At 32.3% G+C, this 20,251-nt stretch overlaps 2 protein-coding genes and 1 non-coding gene across 4 annotated transcripts in view; all 3 read left to right on the top strand.

Annotated features, from left to right (window-relative positions):
* The first annotated feature begins 5,186 nt into the window (after nucleotides 1–5,186).
* On the top strand, nucleotides 5,187–7,977 carry Efr (ER GDP-fucose transporter). Its single transcript, XM_089702120.1, has 3 exons — nucleotides 5,187–5,321; nucleotides 5,694–7,460; nucleotides 7,644–7,977. Exon 2 carries the CDS (start codon nucleotides 5,701–5,703, stop codon nucleotides 6,715–6,717), a length of 1,017 nt encoding a protein of 338 aa, XP_089558246.1. The 5' UTR covers nucleotides 5,187–5,321; nucleotides 5,694–5,700; the 3' UTR covers nucleotides 6,718–7,460; nucleotides 7,644–7,977.
* TRNAE-CUC (transfer RNA glutamic acid (anticodon CUC)) lies at nucleotides 5,586–5,657 on the top strand. Its single transcript has one exon. It is a non-coding gene; the product is annotated as a tRNA-Glu (tRNA).
* A 5,395-nt stretch (nucleotides 7,978–13,372) lies between the features above and the next one.
* The window catches only part of Camta (Calmodulin-binding transcription activator), a 98,271-nt gene continuing 91,392 nt past the window's right edge, over nucleotides 13,373–20,251 (top strand). For both annotated transcript variants that reach the window (XM_089702119.1, XM_089702117.1), the window contains exon 1: nucleotides 13,373–13,467. The gene's annotated coding sequence lies outside the window, so the exon portion shown is untranslated. The remainder of the gene's footprint in view (nucleotides 13,468–20,251) is intronic.

The following is a 20,251-nucleotide window of genomic DNA, read 5'->3' as shown; positions in this document are numbered from 1 at the left end:
TTACTAATTGCATTATAATTGGATGTGGTTCTTGTTTTTTGTATGGGAATTCATAATTGCGTTCGAGCGAGGTTTGTGCCTTTGAAGCTTTATGACACTGGGACCTTCAGTTTTTGGAAAAGAGTAGGTACATTATCAACAAGATCGGTCAAATTTTTGGTCCACCGAAAGAATATGGAATATATGGCTTAGTTAGTTGATCACGCTCAGGAAAATGAATTATGCAAAATATAATACGTTACTAATTCAAATGCAAGAATTTTACGAAACACTATTTCAGTGAAAAATATTGAATTTAAATTCTTCTTTCGTTTCAGGCTAAAAGCATCGCTGTAACCCTTAAACACAAGCCACAACATTGTTTTTAATCAAGTGTTATTAAATTATCTTGTAAAAACTGATTTTAATCAAGTGTATTAGTTTGCGAACCCGTTTAGCATATATTTGCATATTCCGGAGTTTTCCCAACTTAATATTAAGTTATACAAGAGCATGTTTAGGTAACGAATTTCCAATACTGACATAGTTCTGATCAATTTGCAAGGTGCTATTTTAAGTAAATTATTTATATATACGGTAAATTGTATACTGGTAAGTAAAGTTCTGTTATATTTATCTTCAAGCGTCTGATTAGCTTTCTATGCCCTGGCTTTTTTCCTTTATTCTCACTAGGACCTGCTCGAGTATGAAGTTTTAAGTAATTTGCTTTTCACCCACTGAACCCACTTTGTCTATCAGTAGGTAATTTTCTTCATGTAAATAATTATAAGGAAAAAGTTTTAATGTGTAAATATTTTTCATTTTCATAATAATTATGATGCTACGTAAATAATCATATTGAAGTCTTTTTGAACGAGTATTTTATGTTTATTCTTTCAACTGAAATAAACATCATCTCAATTCCTAAGCTCTTGTTCCGATTACTTAAGATAAATTGCTTTGAACCTTAACGTATTTTAAAAGAGTTCAAAATTGATCGATGTCGTATTCTCTGGAATAGAATCGAAAATATTCTAATATTAGATGTCTTTTGCGAGGCACGTTTCTCTCTTTTATTGTTTCAAGGGAAATTGGACCCTAATGCAATGACGTTAAGTGCAAATTGAATCTGTTCTGAGTACACATTTTATTGACTTATTGTAGAAATGATAGATTGAGAGCCAATACTTTAAGGTATTTCATCGAAAAAATACAAAATACAAATTTTGGGACATTTGAAGTGAAATAGGATTTGAAGTGAGCAGACACTATTGACACGCGAAGTTTCACTTTGGTATTAACCACGAAGTTCAGCTATTTAGGGTTGCCATTAAATTTTGTACGCTAACAAAATATATTACCGTCGTAATGGGAAAACAAGGTATGATGCTGTAAATTTCAGGCTAAAATGTTAGGGACCCATTAATTTTAAAGCTTGTTGTTTTAACTTTGTGCCTTTTATTTTTTTCCAACATATTACCTAACTTTAGAGCTAAAGGTATTTCAATTTTGACACATTTTAAAACCAATTTAAAAAATGATTTATGTTCATATGCTGAATTTACGTAGGTATCAGTTTCACCCAGATTTCTAATAAATACAAATCATTTATTTTAATACGGTTCTAACTTTCATAGTCAAGTGCACTGACGCTATAAATAAATATAAAGGTGTCGTTTCCTGTATTTAAATTCACTTGCAATATTTCCCACTATAGGGTTAACACGTCCAAAAGGTCGTTAGTCCCGTGCACCGGGCCGGAATAATTGAATTACACACGGCTATACTGCCGATGTGACAGTTATGTTACGGTGCACGCGAATCTCGACCTTATGGGTTTATTCAAAAACAAGCTTATGATTAACTTATCTCTTGTTAGTAGGATCACCTGACTGTGAAAAGGGAATCAAGTCTAGAGGGGAACAATTATTAAATTGCTGTACAGTTTTGTTTTGCTTTTAATTTTAATTTGGATGAAATAACATATGTTTTAAGCAGATTTTTGAGTTAACAACATGATGATACTTTTATTTTTGATATACAATACTTGTTAAATTTTATGCACGATTTTTTTGTTTTTTGAATTATTTAACTAAGCAAGGTTCATATTATAAATTATAAGAATACGTTTCTGGTACTCAATATAATTTGCGTCAAAATGCGAAAAATATAAATACACAAAGCTATTTCCGTTGCTGACCGTACTTAAACTGATAAGCGTTAAGTACCATCAGTTCTGATTTAACCGAACATTATTTCCTAATAATTTTGCTCGAACATTGCATACTCAACAGAGCATTAGATGTTTGAAACTAGATTGAGATGAAACTAACTTGAAAGTTCTAGAAGCGTGAGTAATTAATTATATTTGCTAAGTAATTCAGCGCGGCATCTAAATTTCAACTAATTAACGGTGTATTTCAATGTCTTCACAATACGGGTGAACTTTCAACTATTTCTTGGTACCTATAGAATAAATTCGATTAGGTAGGTACTAACTGTTATTACCTTGTTATTACGCTAAATTGTGTTCGGATTGAATCCCTCGATGGCACGATCATATTTTTTCTAACTTAGAACCGAAGTATTGACATTAGAGACATCGTTAAATTGACAGATTATCAAACTGTTAGTTTGATCATCAGCTGTCAATGTCAAAATAATGTTTAAATACCCTCATAAAGTGTATATAACCACAGTACAATATTATAATATTGTAATACTGTGGTATAACTCTAAGGAAGACCGACCTAGAATATATTTACTTAATAATAATATGCAACCATTGCAACGTGAATTATACATTTTCAATGCATATTGAAAATGTATAATTTTTGTTGAATACGAATTATATTAGATGACTCAAAAACATGTTACACCATCTTAACATGTTCGAAGTGCGTGACCAAAGAAGTATAAAATAAGATATCAAAGCATAAAAATTAACATTTTATGACACGAACGTACTACGGTCATTGCATTAACACCCTTGCAGTGTCTCCGTTGATAAATGTTGCCAGTTGGAATACATACATAATTTTATGGAACATTAGACTCATATCATTTTGACAGGTAACGTAGAAATACTGATGACCTTTGCATTCTTGCAAATATGAAGTAGATACGCTTAAGTTGTTGTATTTTCAACATAAGTGACTTGATTATAAAGTTAAAAATGTAGGCTGTTTTTACACATAAAAATTGGACTTAAGGTAGATAGTTGGATGGATAAAGGATAGATTTTTTCAGACTAAACCGGGGCGGGAGTTGAGTCATTTTCGTTCCCCACGACTGTCTGTTCTCTATAAGCTCAAAAACGCAAAAACCACTGCACCTATTTTCATTTTGTTTTCGCCAATGGTTCACGTACCTACTTCTCGAGGAAGCTCCTAATGTAGAATTAGGAACTTTAACTTTCGGAAAAGTATTATTTTAGATTATTTTTTGTTTAAAATTATTATATAATAATTACTTAATACTACTGCAACTGTGGCAATGGGGGAGGCCTACGTCCAACACTGGACTTATCCGGACTGAATGGATGGATGGATGGATGACTTACTACTCATAATATTTGTAAAATCTGGAATTAACTTAAATTGTTAATTGTTGTTACCTAAATTTGAATAATTTTTCTATTACACGTCCCAAGCTCATAAAATAAGATTACATGACAAGATGCAGATTTTGCACATTAAAACATCCAGTGTTTTTTTAAAACCATTAAATAAAACACTGATCAGTCATCTTTTAAAAATATCTACGCCTACTCGATATACGTATGTAGAGCCAGATGAAATTTTCATCCGATCAGTGAATGGCAGTAAAAAAAAGTTTTACTATATGGAAGATACAATGGTTGCCTGGAAGTTATCGTTTAATTTCAGATACGTTAGGTGATTGATGTATGGACCATGTGCGAGTTATTGATGCGTTAGGCCTAGGTATACCTAATACCTAGGTACAAAGTTTTTTAACTTTTTTCTATCGGTATTGTTTAGAGTCTAGAGCGGGAACGTTTATGAAGCAGTGTTGAAACGTTTATTTGAGTTTAATTAAGTAATTAACTTCGCCTTAACAGGTAAAATACTTGAATAATATTATAAGTTGGTCCTTTAATATTTATACCTACTCATAATATTGTAATAATATAATAGTATAGGTACAATATTTGTTGAATTTTCGATAGATACACACTATTAAAAAAACGTCCGGAAACTCTAAAAACAAATTGTGCATGAGCATCCCACTAACTTTAGCTATAATGGGCCCATTTCTGTAAGCCAGGCCAGCCAACTTATTGTTATGATAATAAAACCCTAATAAATCCGCGTTTATCGGTTGTACCGCCTCTTAATATCAGATACGTTCTCCATTTAATGATAAATCGCCTATTTGACCCTATATTTGGGGAGAATCTTCTTCAGTAAGGTAACTTAGCGTTGGTAAAATATGCAATAGCTTAATATTTAAAATGTTTGTTTGTAACACTCATTAGATGTGTCATAACAGTGTCAGAGAAGAAAAGCTTTCACAGTACAATGGACGAGAATTTAAAAATTACGATCCACAATTGTTTCTTGAAGGTCTAACCTTCCGGAACGGTTTATAAGAAAACGAATTTAAAATTTTAATTGACGGATTTTATTTTTATAGAATGGATTTTTTATGCAACATTGATAAAGACTCTTTATACCGTAGACAGAGAAACTCTATCTACGCTTTATACCTAATATCTAACTACTTATTATACAGTGTTTATACATCATATTATTTTTGAAGACAAAATATGTCAAATATTAAGAAAAATAATTTTTCTACTAGCCACCAGGCCAGGGTATAATAATTAATTATTAGCATAGTACAGTTTGGTAGGTACCTACCACGTACCAATACCTACCTTCCATACTATCTGATAAACTGAAAAACATTATAAGAAAAAATTATGAAAATAAAATTAACAACAATAAGTGGGTATAGTTATTAAAAACTATTTTTTAACTGAACCACACGATTAATCAAACAAAACACAATAAAAATAGAAATTATAAAACTAAAAGATGTTCCAAATCCTGGCTTGTTGATAAATTATGATTAGCGCCATCTATCCTCGTTTTATCTGTGAATATAAGACTGTTTTATCTACGACCTCTTTCTGCGCATGCGTATAGCGTTCGAGGCCACGGTCACAAACACAAATCAGAATTTGTCGATTACGCAGCCGTACACACACACACACGTCAGTGTCCGTCGTTGTCAAACGTGCGCCGCTTGTCAGAATGTTTATAGTTTCGTGATTTTAGTGTTTATTTACGGATAAAGTGTGAAAAAGTGCTGAAAATGTAAGTATATATTTATAATTTTGTACTCAAAACCTTGAACTTCTCATGTATTAGTTTTGTGTCAAGAACAATAATTAAAAATAACCTTTACTTACATGTATCTTGTATGTCGTAATCAACTAATGATTAGATAGTTATTACTAAATGCTGCATAAAATGATAAACGATTGTTAATTTGTTAATAAGATGTTATATTATAGTGTTTTTTTGATAAAAGGAAAAAACTTGCGCTTACTATTGCTAAATTCAGATGCACTGTCAATATCCGATATGGTCTAGTGGCTAGGATACCTGGCTCTCACCCAGGAGGCTCGGGTTCGATTCCCGGTATCGGAATACGTTTTTTTATTTATTTTTTTCTTTATTTTTCAGATTCACGATGAGCCCAAAAGCGGCGTTGGCCATTTGTATGGTGTTTGTTGGATGTTGTTCCAATGTTATATTTTTGGAATTGGTTGTGAAAGAGGACCCAGGCGCGGGAAATTTGGCGACATTTTTGCAATTCTTATTCATTGCGTCAGTCGGATTTTGTACTGTTGGCAAATTTGGAACAGCAAAGAGGAATATACCCTTCAAACAGTACTTATTACTCGTGGGATTCTTCTGGACAAGCAGTGTAGCCAACAACTATGCATTTGACTTCAATATATCTATGCCGTTGCATATGATATTCAGGGCTGGTTCGCTCATGGCAAACATGGCTATGGGTGTGTGGATATTGAAAAAGCGCTACCCAGTGTTAAAGTACCTAGCAGTATTTATGATATCAGCTGGTATAGCCATATGTACTATACAATCAAGTGGTGACGTCAAAGCCCCAAGGGAAACTCATGAAGACGCTGCCGAGGAAGAGAAACTCAAGTTCATTGACTGGCTCTGGTGGTGTTTGGGCATTGCTATTCTGACCTTTGCCCTATTCGTCTCAGCTAGAATGGGAATTTTCCAAGAGTCGTTATATTCCAAGTATGGAAAGCACCCGTGGGAGGCGTTATATTATACTCATTTGTTACCATTAGTGTTTTGGTTACCGACAGCACCTAATATTACCAATCATGTGTCTTTAGCATTAAATACACCTGTAGTCGAATTTTTAGGCATCACATTCCCTAGACAAGTTTTGTGGTTGATATTATATGTATTAACACAAGGACTATGTATCAGTTCTGTGTATGTTTTGACTACTGAGTGTGCGTCTTTAGTTGTTACTCTTACAGTGACATTAAGGAAGTTTGTATCTCTCATATTCTCTATTTTGTACTTTAAAAATCCCTTCACTGTTGGGCATTGGATCGGCACATTATTAGTGTTCATAGGTACAATGATATTCACTGAGTTATTACAGAAAACAGTTGCATTATTTGTACCTACAGTCAAGAAAGAGAAGAAAAAACAGTAATTTTATTGTATTATAATATACGCATTGTGATAATTTTGCCATAACTAGAGGCATTTTGTTGTTCCTTTTGATTTTTGTACTGTGACCCATAATAAATATTTTTTTTATAAATGCCTTTTGGTATTATGCCATGATGAGGAAGTTATAAAATAGCATAGTCATTCTGCTGAGAAATTGATGTTGAGATATTAGTAGGTATGTGTAATAGATAAAATATTGCTCTGTCATAATTATATTGTATCTGTGCAATACAATGCTTAGAAATATTAAAGGATTTGTAATTTACTTTTTATACAATTTATTTTGTTTTTGTGTTGAATTTTAAATTGTACAAAGATGTTTTAATGCATAATAATATATTAATTATTTGAATAATTTTATAAATAATTTTATTGACTTAGTGACTATTGGCTGCTTTTTATTTTAGATACTTAATTATACTTATATTCTGTTATTTTGTAATGATGCCTAATGAGATACTTTTTGTATAGAAATATAATAAGAAAATTATAATTGACAAAGCTTAGCAACAGCAATGGTAAAGTTATTCAATATTAATATTACAAGTAATTATAAATAATCTTAATTCTTTAACATCCCATACATATATGTATGTATACATACAATATTACGGATTACCTCCTGATTTCATATTTGTTTAGAACTTACATTAAACTCCAATTTAAATCAAAATATTTGCTTAGAACTTACTATATAAAAGAAGGCTATTGGAATTAATATTTGTTTTATTACTTACTAGCGGTCCGCCCCGGTACGCCCGTGGTACATATTTACGTTTTCTCTACATAAAAACCATCCTCGTACTTCAAGGAATATAATAAAAAAAAAATTATCGAAATCGGTTCAGCCGTTCTCGAGTTATGCGCTTACCAACACATTTTGCGATTCATTTTTATATATAAAAGATATGTATTTGTGAATAGGGTTGCCAATTCTAGCTTTTAAGAGCAAAACAATATTTCTACTGTGTATTTTTCTGTCTAGGTGGTAATTTTTAGTAAAATAAAATAATTATTTCGCTGGTTTCATGTAAGACTGACAAACCATGTTAAATAAATAATGTTCGCGTTTGATATAACATAATTTACCTACATTCCTTTTATAATATTATGTACTGACAAAGTTAATTTTTATTTTTATAATACATATATCATGATTTATTAGTTAATTTAAAATACTTTTATTTGCAAAGGAATTGGCAACCTTATATTATAGGCAATTTGTTGAGTGGCAATTTGTTGAGTGAAAAATTAATAAAATAATGTGCAATGATTTTACCTACATTCAAATATTGCATTAGTATCTATTAATACCACTTAGCACGAACAAAATCAATAAAATTGAATGTAGCTTATTATTACGTTTTATTGAAATTTTGTATCCGACTTTATTTATTTTAGTTGTGTCTATGAATGTTGGGTAAATTTATATTTTTTTAAATTCACGCGGGCTCTAACGCTAAAATTTAATTAATATAAGATTGGTAATGTAAGCAATAACTATATTAGACTAATAAAACATGGAACAAAATATGTTTTTTATTTTATTTCAATTATACTTAAGTGAGATTAAAATAATTTGTTGAACAAAATCATCTTCTACATAAACATAAAAACTAGATTATGCCTGCGGATTCGCTCGCGAACATACGCACATAAAAAAATCTTTATTCAGTAACTGATGTACCGATTTCCAAAAGTTGGTTGAATTTGTAGGTACATGATCTCCGAGGGCTTGTTTTGATCTTATCCTCAACTAGGTAGCTGTGCCCCGCGGTTTTATCCGCAATGCTCCGCTCCTGTTGATCTTTGCGTGATGTTATAATATAGCTTATAGCCTTCCTCGATAAAGGGGCTATCTAACACCGGAATAATTTTTCAAATTGGACCAGTAGTTCCTGAGATTAGCGCGCTCAAACAAACAAACTCTTCAACTCTATAATATTAGTAAAGATAATAGTACTTATAAAACTGGTATGATTAAGTACCTACAAATTTAACAGTTACCCGACTAAAATCGATTTGTTGCTCCTTATTTGTTCAAAATTTAATTTTTTCTTGCCAATTTTTTTTAATCTTAAGAAGCAGGAAGCTATATTTTTCGCAACAGTGTAAAAGTCACGGCCATAGAGATCCAACTCAGCGTTCCCTGTTAGGAAATAACTTTTCCTTAAATAATAAACCCGAGACTTATAGTCGGCGACCAAAATGGGAGCCAAGAGGGGCGGACAGTTCAATATAACTGAGATCTGCGTTTTAAACGAACGTAATGATGTAGAAAATAACGGTTTACCTAGGAATTAAAGTAACATTTTGACTAATCTTGCTTTAGTTATAGAAAGCTACTAGGTACCTAGTCTGTTTTTCAAACAGGTAATAATGTAACGGCGAGGTAGTTGATGAAGACAACATGGGACTATTCTTATACCTACTGGAGTACTTGTGATCGTTTTAAATAACTCTGTTAAATGTTTTGGTTGGGAGAGGCTAAGACCTGAGTTAAAATATTAATCATAACCTGACCAATGGGATATAAATCATATCTTAGGTGTAGGAACACTGTTTTCTGTATGTCTGGTTGAAGCGAGACCTCGTAAAGAACAAAAAGATGAAATTAGTGCTACCCAGTCGTATTTTCCTTTCGAAATTAGGTTGTATAAATACGTAACATATTCTATCGTTCCTTAAATTTGTAATTTGGGTCGGAAACAACGTTACAGTCGATATAAAACGTAGCCAGATGTGAAATAATAAAAAAGAATTTTTTCCACACCCTCCAAATCGACTCGTGTTAAGGCCAGTAGAACAAAGGAGGGCTCGAGATGGCCGTAGGGCTGACACATTTTGTATTTAATGTTTCATTATTTATTAACCTCGAACGGTGGAAGCGAACGAGGTACCTTTATCAACCGTTTTCTAATCTACATAAAAATTAGCTAGAACATATTATTTGTTGTTGATGTCTGTCAAAATAAATAATAGCTTTCCATATTGAGACTGCGATCCTTTGTATATTTATTTATTTCAACAAAAGCATAAGCAAACAACAGGGGCGTTAAATTAATCTATAATTGATTGTATTTAAAACGCTTTCTTTATACTTATGTACTTTGCATAGAAAGTAAACTTACTGAAGTTATAAAATTTGAAATTGGAATTGTTTCGTCGCCTATTTTGCTGATTGATTTCCAACAGATGCTTGACGAAACTGGCTTTGAAAAATGGACTGTGAAATGCAAAAATAAAAACCGACAACCCTACACATAGGGGTGGCTACAAAGAAGTAGTTTCGCTTGTTCGTTAGGAGTAGTGGGTCATTAGTTATGTACAGACGTCGAGTTACGAATAATATATCTTTTGTGTCTCTGATTTTGAACGTTCGTGTATCTTTTTAGATAATTTTCGTTGCTGAGCTTAAATTATGTTTCTCTTTTTAACCAAAATCTCATTACTCTTTCTTGTTAACTCAATTCCATTATTTATTAATATGTCCCTAGTTTAGCTAGTACGGAAGCTTCTGTAAACTTGATGGATGAAAGTTGAAACAATGAAACTTTTAGATCTTCATAGAAAATAGATTTAAAAAATTGCAGATGAATCCGTTTACGTGATTAAAGTGAATTTGGTCTTTATAAAGTAATATTAAAGGTAATTTATATAGGATTGGGTTATAAAAACGAAGCGAGAGCAATTAAGAAAATTGGGATTTCAGAGGATTTTCTGATAATATTAAATTTTTAAATGGCATTCATAGTACTTGTTACAATAATTTGCCTCTGTAATGTTTTAATAATTAATTTAGTGTCCCATGTTATTAAATATAATGTTATGTATATAAATGAAATAATTTGGAAAATCCAAAAGTGCACGCCTCATAATTTTTTTTAATAAATATTTATTAATTATTATTTTTGTTTATTTAATAACAATTAAACCACATCGAATCAGACCCTGAAAAATGAAAGGGTTCTATTCCTGAGCATACTCAAGCGTAAGAGAAAAAAAAAGACTCGATTAGTAAAGTATTTCGGTCGCTATCGTGTTAACAAGAAAAAGGATCCGCACATACAGACACACGGACGTCCAAGACAGAACTTTTTTAAACTGTTTTTTAACTAGTTTAAATAACAAAAATGACATCAAAAATATCATGAACGTTAAAAATAGTGTTTTTTCTTAATATGTGTGTGTATGTATTATCTTACAAGTGCAATGTATGATACATAAAGACATTTTAAGTTTGAAAAATCAGATGTTTTGCGCGAAGTGACAGTAGTAGGTACCCACCTCAACGCTTCGCTTATGAGGCGTGCAATAAAATGTATAACTAAATGAAATACAGACCTCTTACGATATTTTATTATTTAACTTACCTACCTAATAATGCTTGTTTGAAAGGGCAGATTTCAGGATTTAAGTAGTAGTAGGTAACTAACTGCAGGTTCTTATTGAAACAATATTTTAGTGCTGTAATATAGATGTTGACCCATGCATAACTATAAATAATTTGGAAAATCCAAAAGTGCACGCCTCATAATTTTTTTTTAATAAATATTTATTAATTATTATTTTTGTTTATTTAATAACAATTAAACCACATCGAATCAGACCCTGAAAAATGAAAGGGTTCTATTCCTGAGCATACTCAAGCGTAAGAGAAAAAAAAAGACTCGATTAGTAAAGTATTTCGGTCGCTATCGTGTTAACAAGAAAAAGGATCCGCACATACAGACACACGGACGTCCAAGACAGAACTTTTTTAAACTGTTTTTTAACTAGTTTAAATAACAAAAATGACATCAAAAATATCATGAACGTTAAAAATAGTGTTTTTTCTTAATATGTGGGTGTATGTATTATCTTACAAGTGCAATGTATGATACATAAAGACATTTTAAGTTTGAAAAATCAGATGTTTTGCGCGAAGTGACAGTAGTACCCACTTCAACGCTTCGCTTATGAGGCGTGCAATAATAAATTCTAAACATTACTAGCAAAGTACGTCTATTATAGTACATTATTCACATATAGTTACCTAAATGTTTTATGAGATAGAAACGTACTGTGATGATTTGTATCGTATTTTTGTTTGATATCTTTAAAAAATCTATCTGATTGTAATTAGCTTAGCAGTTAGCTAACTGGTAAAATCTAACTGGTACCTTATAAATATTATGTAAGTAGATAAGTATGTATCAGGTATCTGATATAATATGAATGGAATAGAAACATTATTTTGTATTATTATTGTGAATTACTTTACCTGGAAATGAATCATTAAATCTTGTAAATATTCATTTTTTTATATCTTCAATTTTTTTTTCTATGGATGTAACTAGTTATATTACTAAGTACTTATTACGTTGTACATTATTTTGTGGCAGTGTTTCACACTTTTGTAATATTTAAAAGAGAAGGTAAAGCTAGTAAAATGAGCTGGCACGACGAAACTGTAAAATTTCGCCTAGAAAGTAAAAATTCTTAGCGACATACAAGCATCTTAATAGTACCTTAATTTATAACTACAATCTTGACACCGGGGAAACAATAACGGAAGTCGAAAACGAGGTGAAAACCTTCCAGGTTTTTGGCAACATTCGTCAAGAATGTCTGCGCTGCAAGCGGCACAGCCTTAAATACGGCAAATAATTCCTACATCCCATCACGCTAAAATAAACCTTATATCTTTAAGCATACGAGAGTCTCAGCGGCGGGCTTAAATTTGCAATAATCTATGGACCAACTTGTTGAAATTCCGTCGCCGTCCGGTATACGGAGTTGCCAATTTAATGTTCTAAACGGGAGGCAATGTGAGCTCTTATACTGTTGAAATTAAGAGGGTTTTTCCTCGTTTTTCAGTTAAGGAGCTCGAGAAATAAATTGGTCGTTTGTGTAGTAGGAAGAAATTTCGCCAGCTAAGCTTTTGCTCGAGTGCCCACTAATTTTGTCCAATCGTGGTTACCAGATAACGTGTGAGACACATTTTTAGCTTCTTGTAATTCTTTCTGGAGCTTTTTATTTTTTCAAGCGAATAGACTGGGGATATTTACAACGCGGTTTTGCTTTGTCGCTGTTTCAGCGTTATTTATGGACCTTTGGTCATGTACGGTTACTTTAGGAAATAAAATGAAATGCGCTTTGGGATGCTGAAGTGAACGAATAAATTCCATGTGCATTATGTTTATCTTCTTTTCTGTTTAATTACTTTAATTCTTTTCTGCAATTAGGTTCTAGAGTTGCTGCAACTGTGCTCTCCTTTGAATTACAGTAGGTATTCGAACTTCTGAAATAAAAGAAAGAAATATGTTAGGTCAATACTGGATTAATAGAGCAATAGAGCATTTTATAACAAATAAGTACAAGTCAAAGAAAACAGTGATATTAGTTTTTGAGATATTATAATATGTGTTTCCCAAGATAATAGATTTATTCTATAGATCGCATACAATTACAACCTTTATATTTTTAAAGTGAAAATGATAATTTGTCTATAAAATCCATATTTCTCGATTTTTTATTTTATGAAAAAAAATGAAACACTAAAAGTTTGACCAATTTTAAACTATTATACCTGTACGCCTGAGTTACACCTTGCTTCACTTATTTAATTAAATCTCTAATTCTATTATTCTTTTCAGATGGAGAACCGATAAAACTGCCGGAGAATCTAGAGAGCCTGCCCAGGGCGGAGCATTTCGCCGCCCAGCGCCATCGCTGGAACACCAATGAGGTTCGTTCATATTCTGCCCACGATCGTAGGGCTATTGAATAGTTTTAATGTAGTGAAAACATTAATTGAATAAGGATTGGTGTTTTTAAATGATTAATTTATTATTTATATTCTCATTTTAACTAGGTATTTATTTTTGAAATAATTTTTATTAGTAGATATTTCCGGGTCTTGTTTTGTTACTTGCCCGAATATATTATGGTATTTAATCAAACTCAAACTCAAACATTTATTTATTCAATTAGACTTCTTCTAGAAGCACTTTTGAAATGTCATTACATATTTTTAACATTTACCACCGATTCGGAAAGCAGTATCTACGGAGATGAACCGGCAAGAAACTCCATAGTTGCTCTTTTAAATCAGTTTTACAATTTAATTTTACAAAATAACTATTATAATCATATAAATAATGTCAAAGATCTGTCCTGGGGTAATCACTATTGGTAATTATTAAATAGGAACAAAAGACTTAGAGTAAGTCCACACGGCGCGTCGCGTCAGCGTTGCGTCGTCGTAGTGGACGCGACGCGCCGTGTGGACTTACTCTAAGTTACAGAAACTAAACTATTCGAAAAATGTTTATTTGCTCTATCCAGAAAACGAGAATCAAGTATAGTTTAAATATATTCTCTACCTTATTAATTATCCTTAATTTCCACAATTCCCGAACTGGCAACCCTAAAATACATACCGATAAAGCAACTCGTAATAACGCGTCGGGGATTAAATCGTAAGGGTTGAACTATTCAAAGTTTAAACAATAGATGGGTAAGTTTATGGGACGCGTGGTGATTAAAAGTTAATTAGGGAAGTAATAATTGTGCAGGTCCTTTAGCGACGAGACGTAGGCGTATGAATAACTTCTGTTTAATAAATGATGTAGGTGCTTTATTGAGCTCAAGTGAACTTAAATAAGGGATCGTTATTGTGGTAATGCTGGTTTATGCTTGTTATTGTGTCTTGGTATATTGTCTTCTAGGTAAGATTACGATGACGATTTTATATCACAATAAATTGAGTAGGAACGGAACTTGCTTGTTTATATAATTTATATTTGTTGTTTGTTTGAATGTAAATTGCTAGGACGAATATCTACAGACACGGTATTAGGAGGTACCTACATTTTAATTGGGCGTGGTATAGATACATTTCATTCTATATCAATAATTATCAATATTTCAAATAAAAACTTTTTGCGGCCAAATTGATCAACCACCGGCGATATCATAAAAATGCGTATTGAATGTCCCACACTAAATCTTAAGTATTGCAATTGACGTTTTACTCGTAAATCACACCCGTTTCTCTCGCAAGTGTCATCTGAATTATTAATGACGAAGCCCGAAGAGCCCATGGGAATAAGTCTCGTTTAAGAGGCACGTGCTAAAATCTCAAATTCAGCACCTAAATATCTGCCAAACTTCAACCTTAGTGTTTCTTTGGTGCTTTGATCATTGCTGGTCACCTAGTGCAATCGATCAGGGTATAATAGCATGTGTTGTTTCTCACTAACCTTCTTATAATTTTATTAGACAGTAGCTTTTGTTAGGATACCAGTATTGAGTCCAATTGTAACTGTAATTGTGTTTTGTTAGGATTTAAAGGTAACATTTAATTGCTGATTTAGAAGTCTCTATGTGTGTATCTCTACATGTTACCGGGACACATAGTTGACTGAAGTGATACGTCTTTTGCTTCTCGCATATACCGTAACTTCTTTGTCCAAGCGGTTTACGGCCATATCGTCAATCGAAGCATTAAGATCTATTAAACGCCCATATTAAACAGAATCCCATTAACCCTCAGCTAGATGACCCCAACGCTCTAATGCTCCAAATCCTACGTATTGTCGTTGCAGTATAATTACGTTAATGCATGTACACTGCTTAGTTGAGGTTCAGTTAATCAACGGTTAAGTATGGAACATGGAGATATGAGGGGACACTCGTTTTGCATAATACATGAAATAGCTAATTTATACTCAGGTATGCGTTGATAGTCTAGTTTGAATGGAATTTCGGCATTTTAAGTTGGCCTAAAATATTCCGCCGGATTAAGGGGTAATGTATGCCGTGGATTTGGGAACGTCGGGTTTTTTGACTGTCAAATGGAGTTTGAACCGAATCGCTGGCATTCTCTCATGCAACGAAGCTTACCTTGAAATTGGCCTGCCTGTTGACATCACTTGAATTATCATGTTAATGGTCAAGTTATAGAGCAACTGCCAGAATTTATTTCTACGGAAAAATCCTACGGCACTAAAACGAATGATTGTAGTTAGATTTGACGAAATAAGTAGCATAGTTGAATTAACAATTGTGTTAGTAAAGATTTGTAAAAGATTTTGTCTTCATTAACGATCTTATTTTTATTTATCTGCTTTCACTATAAACAAGTATTTTCCGTAACACTGTTGTTTTCATTCCATAAGAACAATTTTGAGTAACTTTTCATGGTCCAGAAAAGTGCAAGTTGTTGCAATATTCCTTGTACCCTTTTTGTTTAAGTATTTATTTAACAAACACTTCAAAGACTTTTAACGATTTTAAAAGCAAATACAATTTAATTGTAATTCAATATTGTATATAAAAGAGGTACCTATATATTATAATAAAAAAAAAAAATTAAAATGTTGTGTGGTTTTATGAAACCACGGTAAAAGTGAAACTTAGGCACAAAATTATCGTATTTGTACGATAATTATCGTACGGTTCGACCGTCACGCGACATGCGCTACACAGACCAAAAAGTTTGAGACGATGCGATGTAATAAAAGTTTCACTTTGAAAAAAAATAAATGGTTTTACTTTAACAATGAAAACAACTAACAACAATAATTTACAAATTACAATAAAATTAAATTCCATATACAAATCGCTCGTTCAAATTATGCGTATTATAGATCCTACTTATCATGCCCGTATGTCAGGTCTAAAGTAATAAGGGTGGTTATACATTAATCTGTCCTACAGTACGTTGAAACTTCACAAATTAATGATTATGAGTCTGAACGTCCACCCTTTCGCGTGGAATGACGCGTCGTTTTTGCTTAGACCTTATAATTTAACTATTTTGAGGTCGCGGCCCTGAGGTAGTCCATTGTTGAGCTTTTAAAAAGATGTATGTCTTTATATGGAATGAATGCTTTCATTTAGTTAGATTTGACTGATAATGAAATAATAGTTTGGTCGTAAAAGAACTAAATACGTTCTCGTATTTAAAATTGCTAAGTTATAGTCTTGAATATATTAGGTACCACAAATATCAAATTTCTCTGTAGGATAGTATGTTTGACTAATAAAACAGGATTTACTAAAAACCTACCTACTTAAGATTGTTCTTATCTACTTTACTTTACTTTTTAGCAAGTTTTAGATACCGATAAACTTTATTTTTACTCACAGTTACCATCCACCGTGAAAATTTAAGAAAATTCAAATATTTATAAATTCTAAGGGATGTAAAATTTTCATGAATTGTTTGTGTCTAATAAGAATGATAAAAATATCGTGAAAGCTCTATGTAAAACATAAACTTATTGCAATATTGTCTAAACGCAATCAAAACAAATTCGTCTCTACAGGTTTGTCTAATCCTCAGCGAGATAAATAAAAAGCGCGGTAAATGTATTAAAGCGACGGAATAAGCTAAATAACAGCACACGGTAAACACATTATTGTTAATGAATGGGCCCAACAAAGATGGCGGCCATTATCCTGGCGCTACTCAAATGGTTTTGTTTACATTGATTATCTTTGTCACGTAAATATTGTTATATTGCATAAATTACTCGAAAAATTGGCGGCAAACCTATTATTTTCAATAAAGGAAAATGTGGTTTTTATTATGATTAATAACCTTCACCTTTTACACTTTTAAGTCGCGTTTTCTGTGCGAAAAGTGCAAGGGTGTGTTCTGTAATTAAAGCAACTGAATCTTTATTTAAATATGTACTTGTTTAAGCGTTGTTTATTTGTTTTGTACTTCTCGTTACTTATGTATGTCAAGTTTTATTGTAATAAAAAATATTATGCTCTTGAGGAACCAAAAATTTAAAAGTAATCCATAATCCATAATCCATAATCTACACTAATACATATTATAATATTATAAATGCGAAAGTAACTCTGTCTGTCTGTCTGTTACTCAATCACGCCTAAACTACTGAACCAATTTGCATGAGAAAGGACATAGGCTACCTTTTATTGCGAAATATGTACCACGGGCGAAGCCGGGGCGGACCTCTAGTTGTATAATAAGTTATCTTAGATAAATGTGTACATCATAATTTACTGAACTAAATGATTTCATGAATTTTTTTTCATTAATGCTTGAGTATCGATAAATAAAATAAAGATGGTATCCCTTACTAGTTTATGCGTGAAATTTAAACCTAAGGGCTCTATGTCCGGCGGAGACGAAAAAAATCGTCACGGTCTGGCGGGGCCCAAAAGCTCACAAGCCCGGAAAGAAAATCGACCAGTGAAACAGATGTGAAACCCTATACTCTAGATTCTAGAAGAATTGTCTATGTATTTATAGACAATTCTTCTAGAAAATATATATTTTATTAAAACTTGAATTTTTCTAATCTATACTAATATTATAATCTACTAGCGGTCCACCCCGGCTTCGCCCGTGGTACATATGAAAAATAGATGTTGGCCGATTCTCAGACTTACCCGATATGCACAGAAAATTTCATGAGAATCGGTCCACCCGTTTCGGAGGAGTATGCAGACTAACATTGTGACACGAGAATTTTATATATAAGAAGATTATCTATACTAATATTATAAAGCTGAAGAGTTTGTTTGTTTGAACGCGCTAATTTCAGGAACTATTGGTCCGATTTGAAACATTCTTTCTGTGTAAAGATATTAGATAGCCCGTTTATCGAGAAAAGCGCTATATACAACAGGAGCGGAGCAATGCAGATAAAACCGCGGGGCACAGCTAGTACATTATGAAATATATCGCACTGTAATTTTTCTATTACATTATGAAATTTATTATGAAATATATCGTGTGAAATTTACTGCAAATAAACAACAGCTGAGCGCAGCGTGTGTGGCTTACGACCATTAAGTTAAATCTATAAATTATACTTTTGTGTTATTTCTTAGCATTAATTAGACGATAATAAATAATAATTCTCTATCGACACGATTTACTTGTTAATAATACATTTTTCTAATTATTTTATCAATTAATCAACGACGACCGTACTGTACATTTTTTTATGTTTGGATTGTTCAATCGCAAAAACGACGAATCGATATAAGCCATATACTTAAATGTTGTTTTCCTAAAGAAAATTTCCGAACGAATCTAATTATAATAAAATACAAAGATCTAAAGGAAAAACAGTTGAACGAATAAATGCTTGACTTTGAATATAAAGTATACACGTGCTTTATTTCAATTAATTCAGCTCATTGATTTCGCTACTGAGTACAGTACGCACAAAAATATCTTGTATATTAAATAATGTATAGGTAAATTGTAAAACTTGAGCGTTCCGATGTTTTTCACGGATCAGCGGGTCGCCCTCGTTATGTTGATAAAAGTTAGCTATCCTCGGGTAATTTTTAATCTTAACATGGCATCACCTTTGAACCTTCGGGAAGTTGAAACAATAATGGAATTTCAACTTTATTTATTTATTCGTTAAAGTTTTGTATTGAATTATGTGTTCTGTCCCGTTACCCGAAGAGATGGAGTTGATTCACATATAATGTATGTTTTTCTGATCGAATTTTTATAACGGGTAATGTTACAAACATACATTAGATTTATTTTTTAACATTTGTCTTACAACAGTTCACACGTCACTGGAAACAAGGAGTTTATTATATTGATAAAGATTTTAATTTTCTACTAAATTATGTTTGTATCATAAAGTACAATATAACATCAAACTACCTATTGCTACAACTGATTTAATTTTATTCAATAACTTTAAAGCAATATTATTGCCTAATGATAAGACAAAGATACGTAGACGGCAGAACCTAGATTGCGAATCGATCAGAAACATGCCAGAGATTCGGTTCTACGATATTATCTTATAACATTTGGGTATACTCTAATATTATAAGCTAATCTATACTTATAATAAATCTGTAGAGAGGCCAATTCTGTACATGAAATATATTTAAAAAAAAACTATGAAGGGGTGATAAGGGATCGCTACTGATGTCAAAAATGCAATCAGTAAAATTTTTGTCTGTCTGTCTGTCTGTCTGTCTGTCTGTCTGTCTGTATATTCGTTATAGAAACAAAAACTACACGACGGATTTTAACCAAATTTGGCACAATTATTCTTCATACTCCTGGGCAGGTTATAGTAAAAGAATCATGTAAATCGGTGTAGAAACACCAAAGTTATACATGAAATACGCTATAAGTCATCGCGCGTGAATACAGAATCATGCAGCCATAAGGATTATTTTTGTGTATCAGTTGCCGCGTTCGACGCGCTTCGCGGCGGGAGCTATAAAAAGGCGGCGGGTCTGCACCCGTTTCGCGTTGTCATGGCATCACGTGTGAACGGCTGAACCGATTTCGATAATTCTTTTCTATTATATTCCTTGAAGTACGAGGATGGTTTTTATGTAGAGAAAACGTAAATATGTACCTACCACGGGCGAAGCCGGGGCGGACCGCTAGTACTATTATAAAAGCGTTGTCATAGTATGTTCGTAGCACACCCACTTTTCACAAATTACGTTTAAGTCCCAAGTGATATATTTACGTAGAGCTATCTATTATATTACAG

The sequence above is a fragment of the Colias philodice genome, chromosome 13, assembly GCF_061535455.1.
Source record: "Colias philodice isolate Cphi_HAF_F1 chromosome 13, ilColPhil1 Martin Lab GWU primary, whole genome shotgun sequence".
Taxonomy (NCBI): domain Eukaryota; kingdom Metazoa; phylum Arthropoda; class Insecta; order Lepidoptera; family Pieridae; genus Colias; species Colias philodice.
Note: the sequence above shows the minus strand (reverse complement) of the source record. Positions and strands in the feature narration are given on the sequence as shown.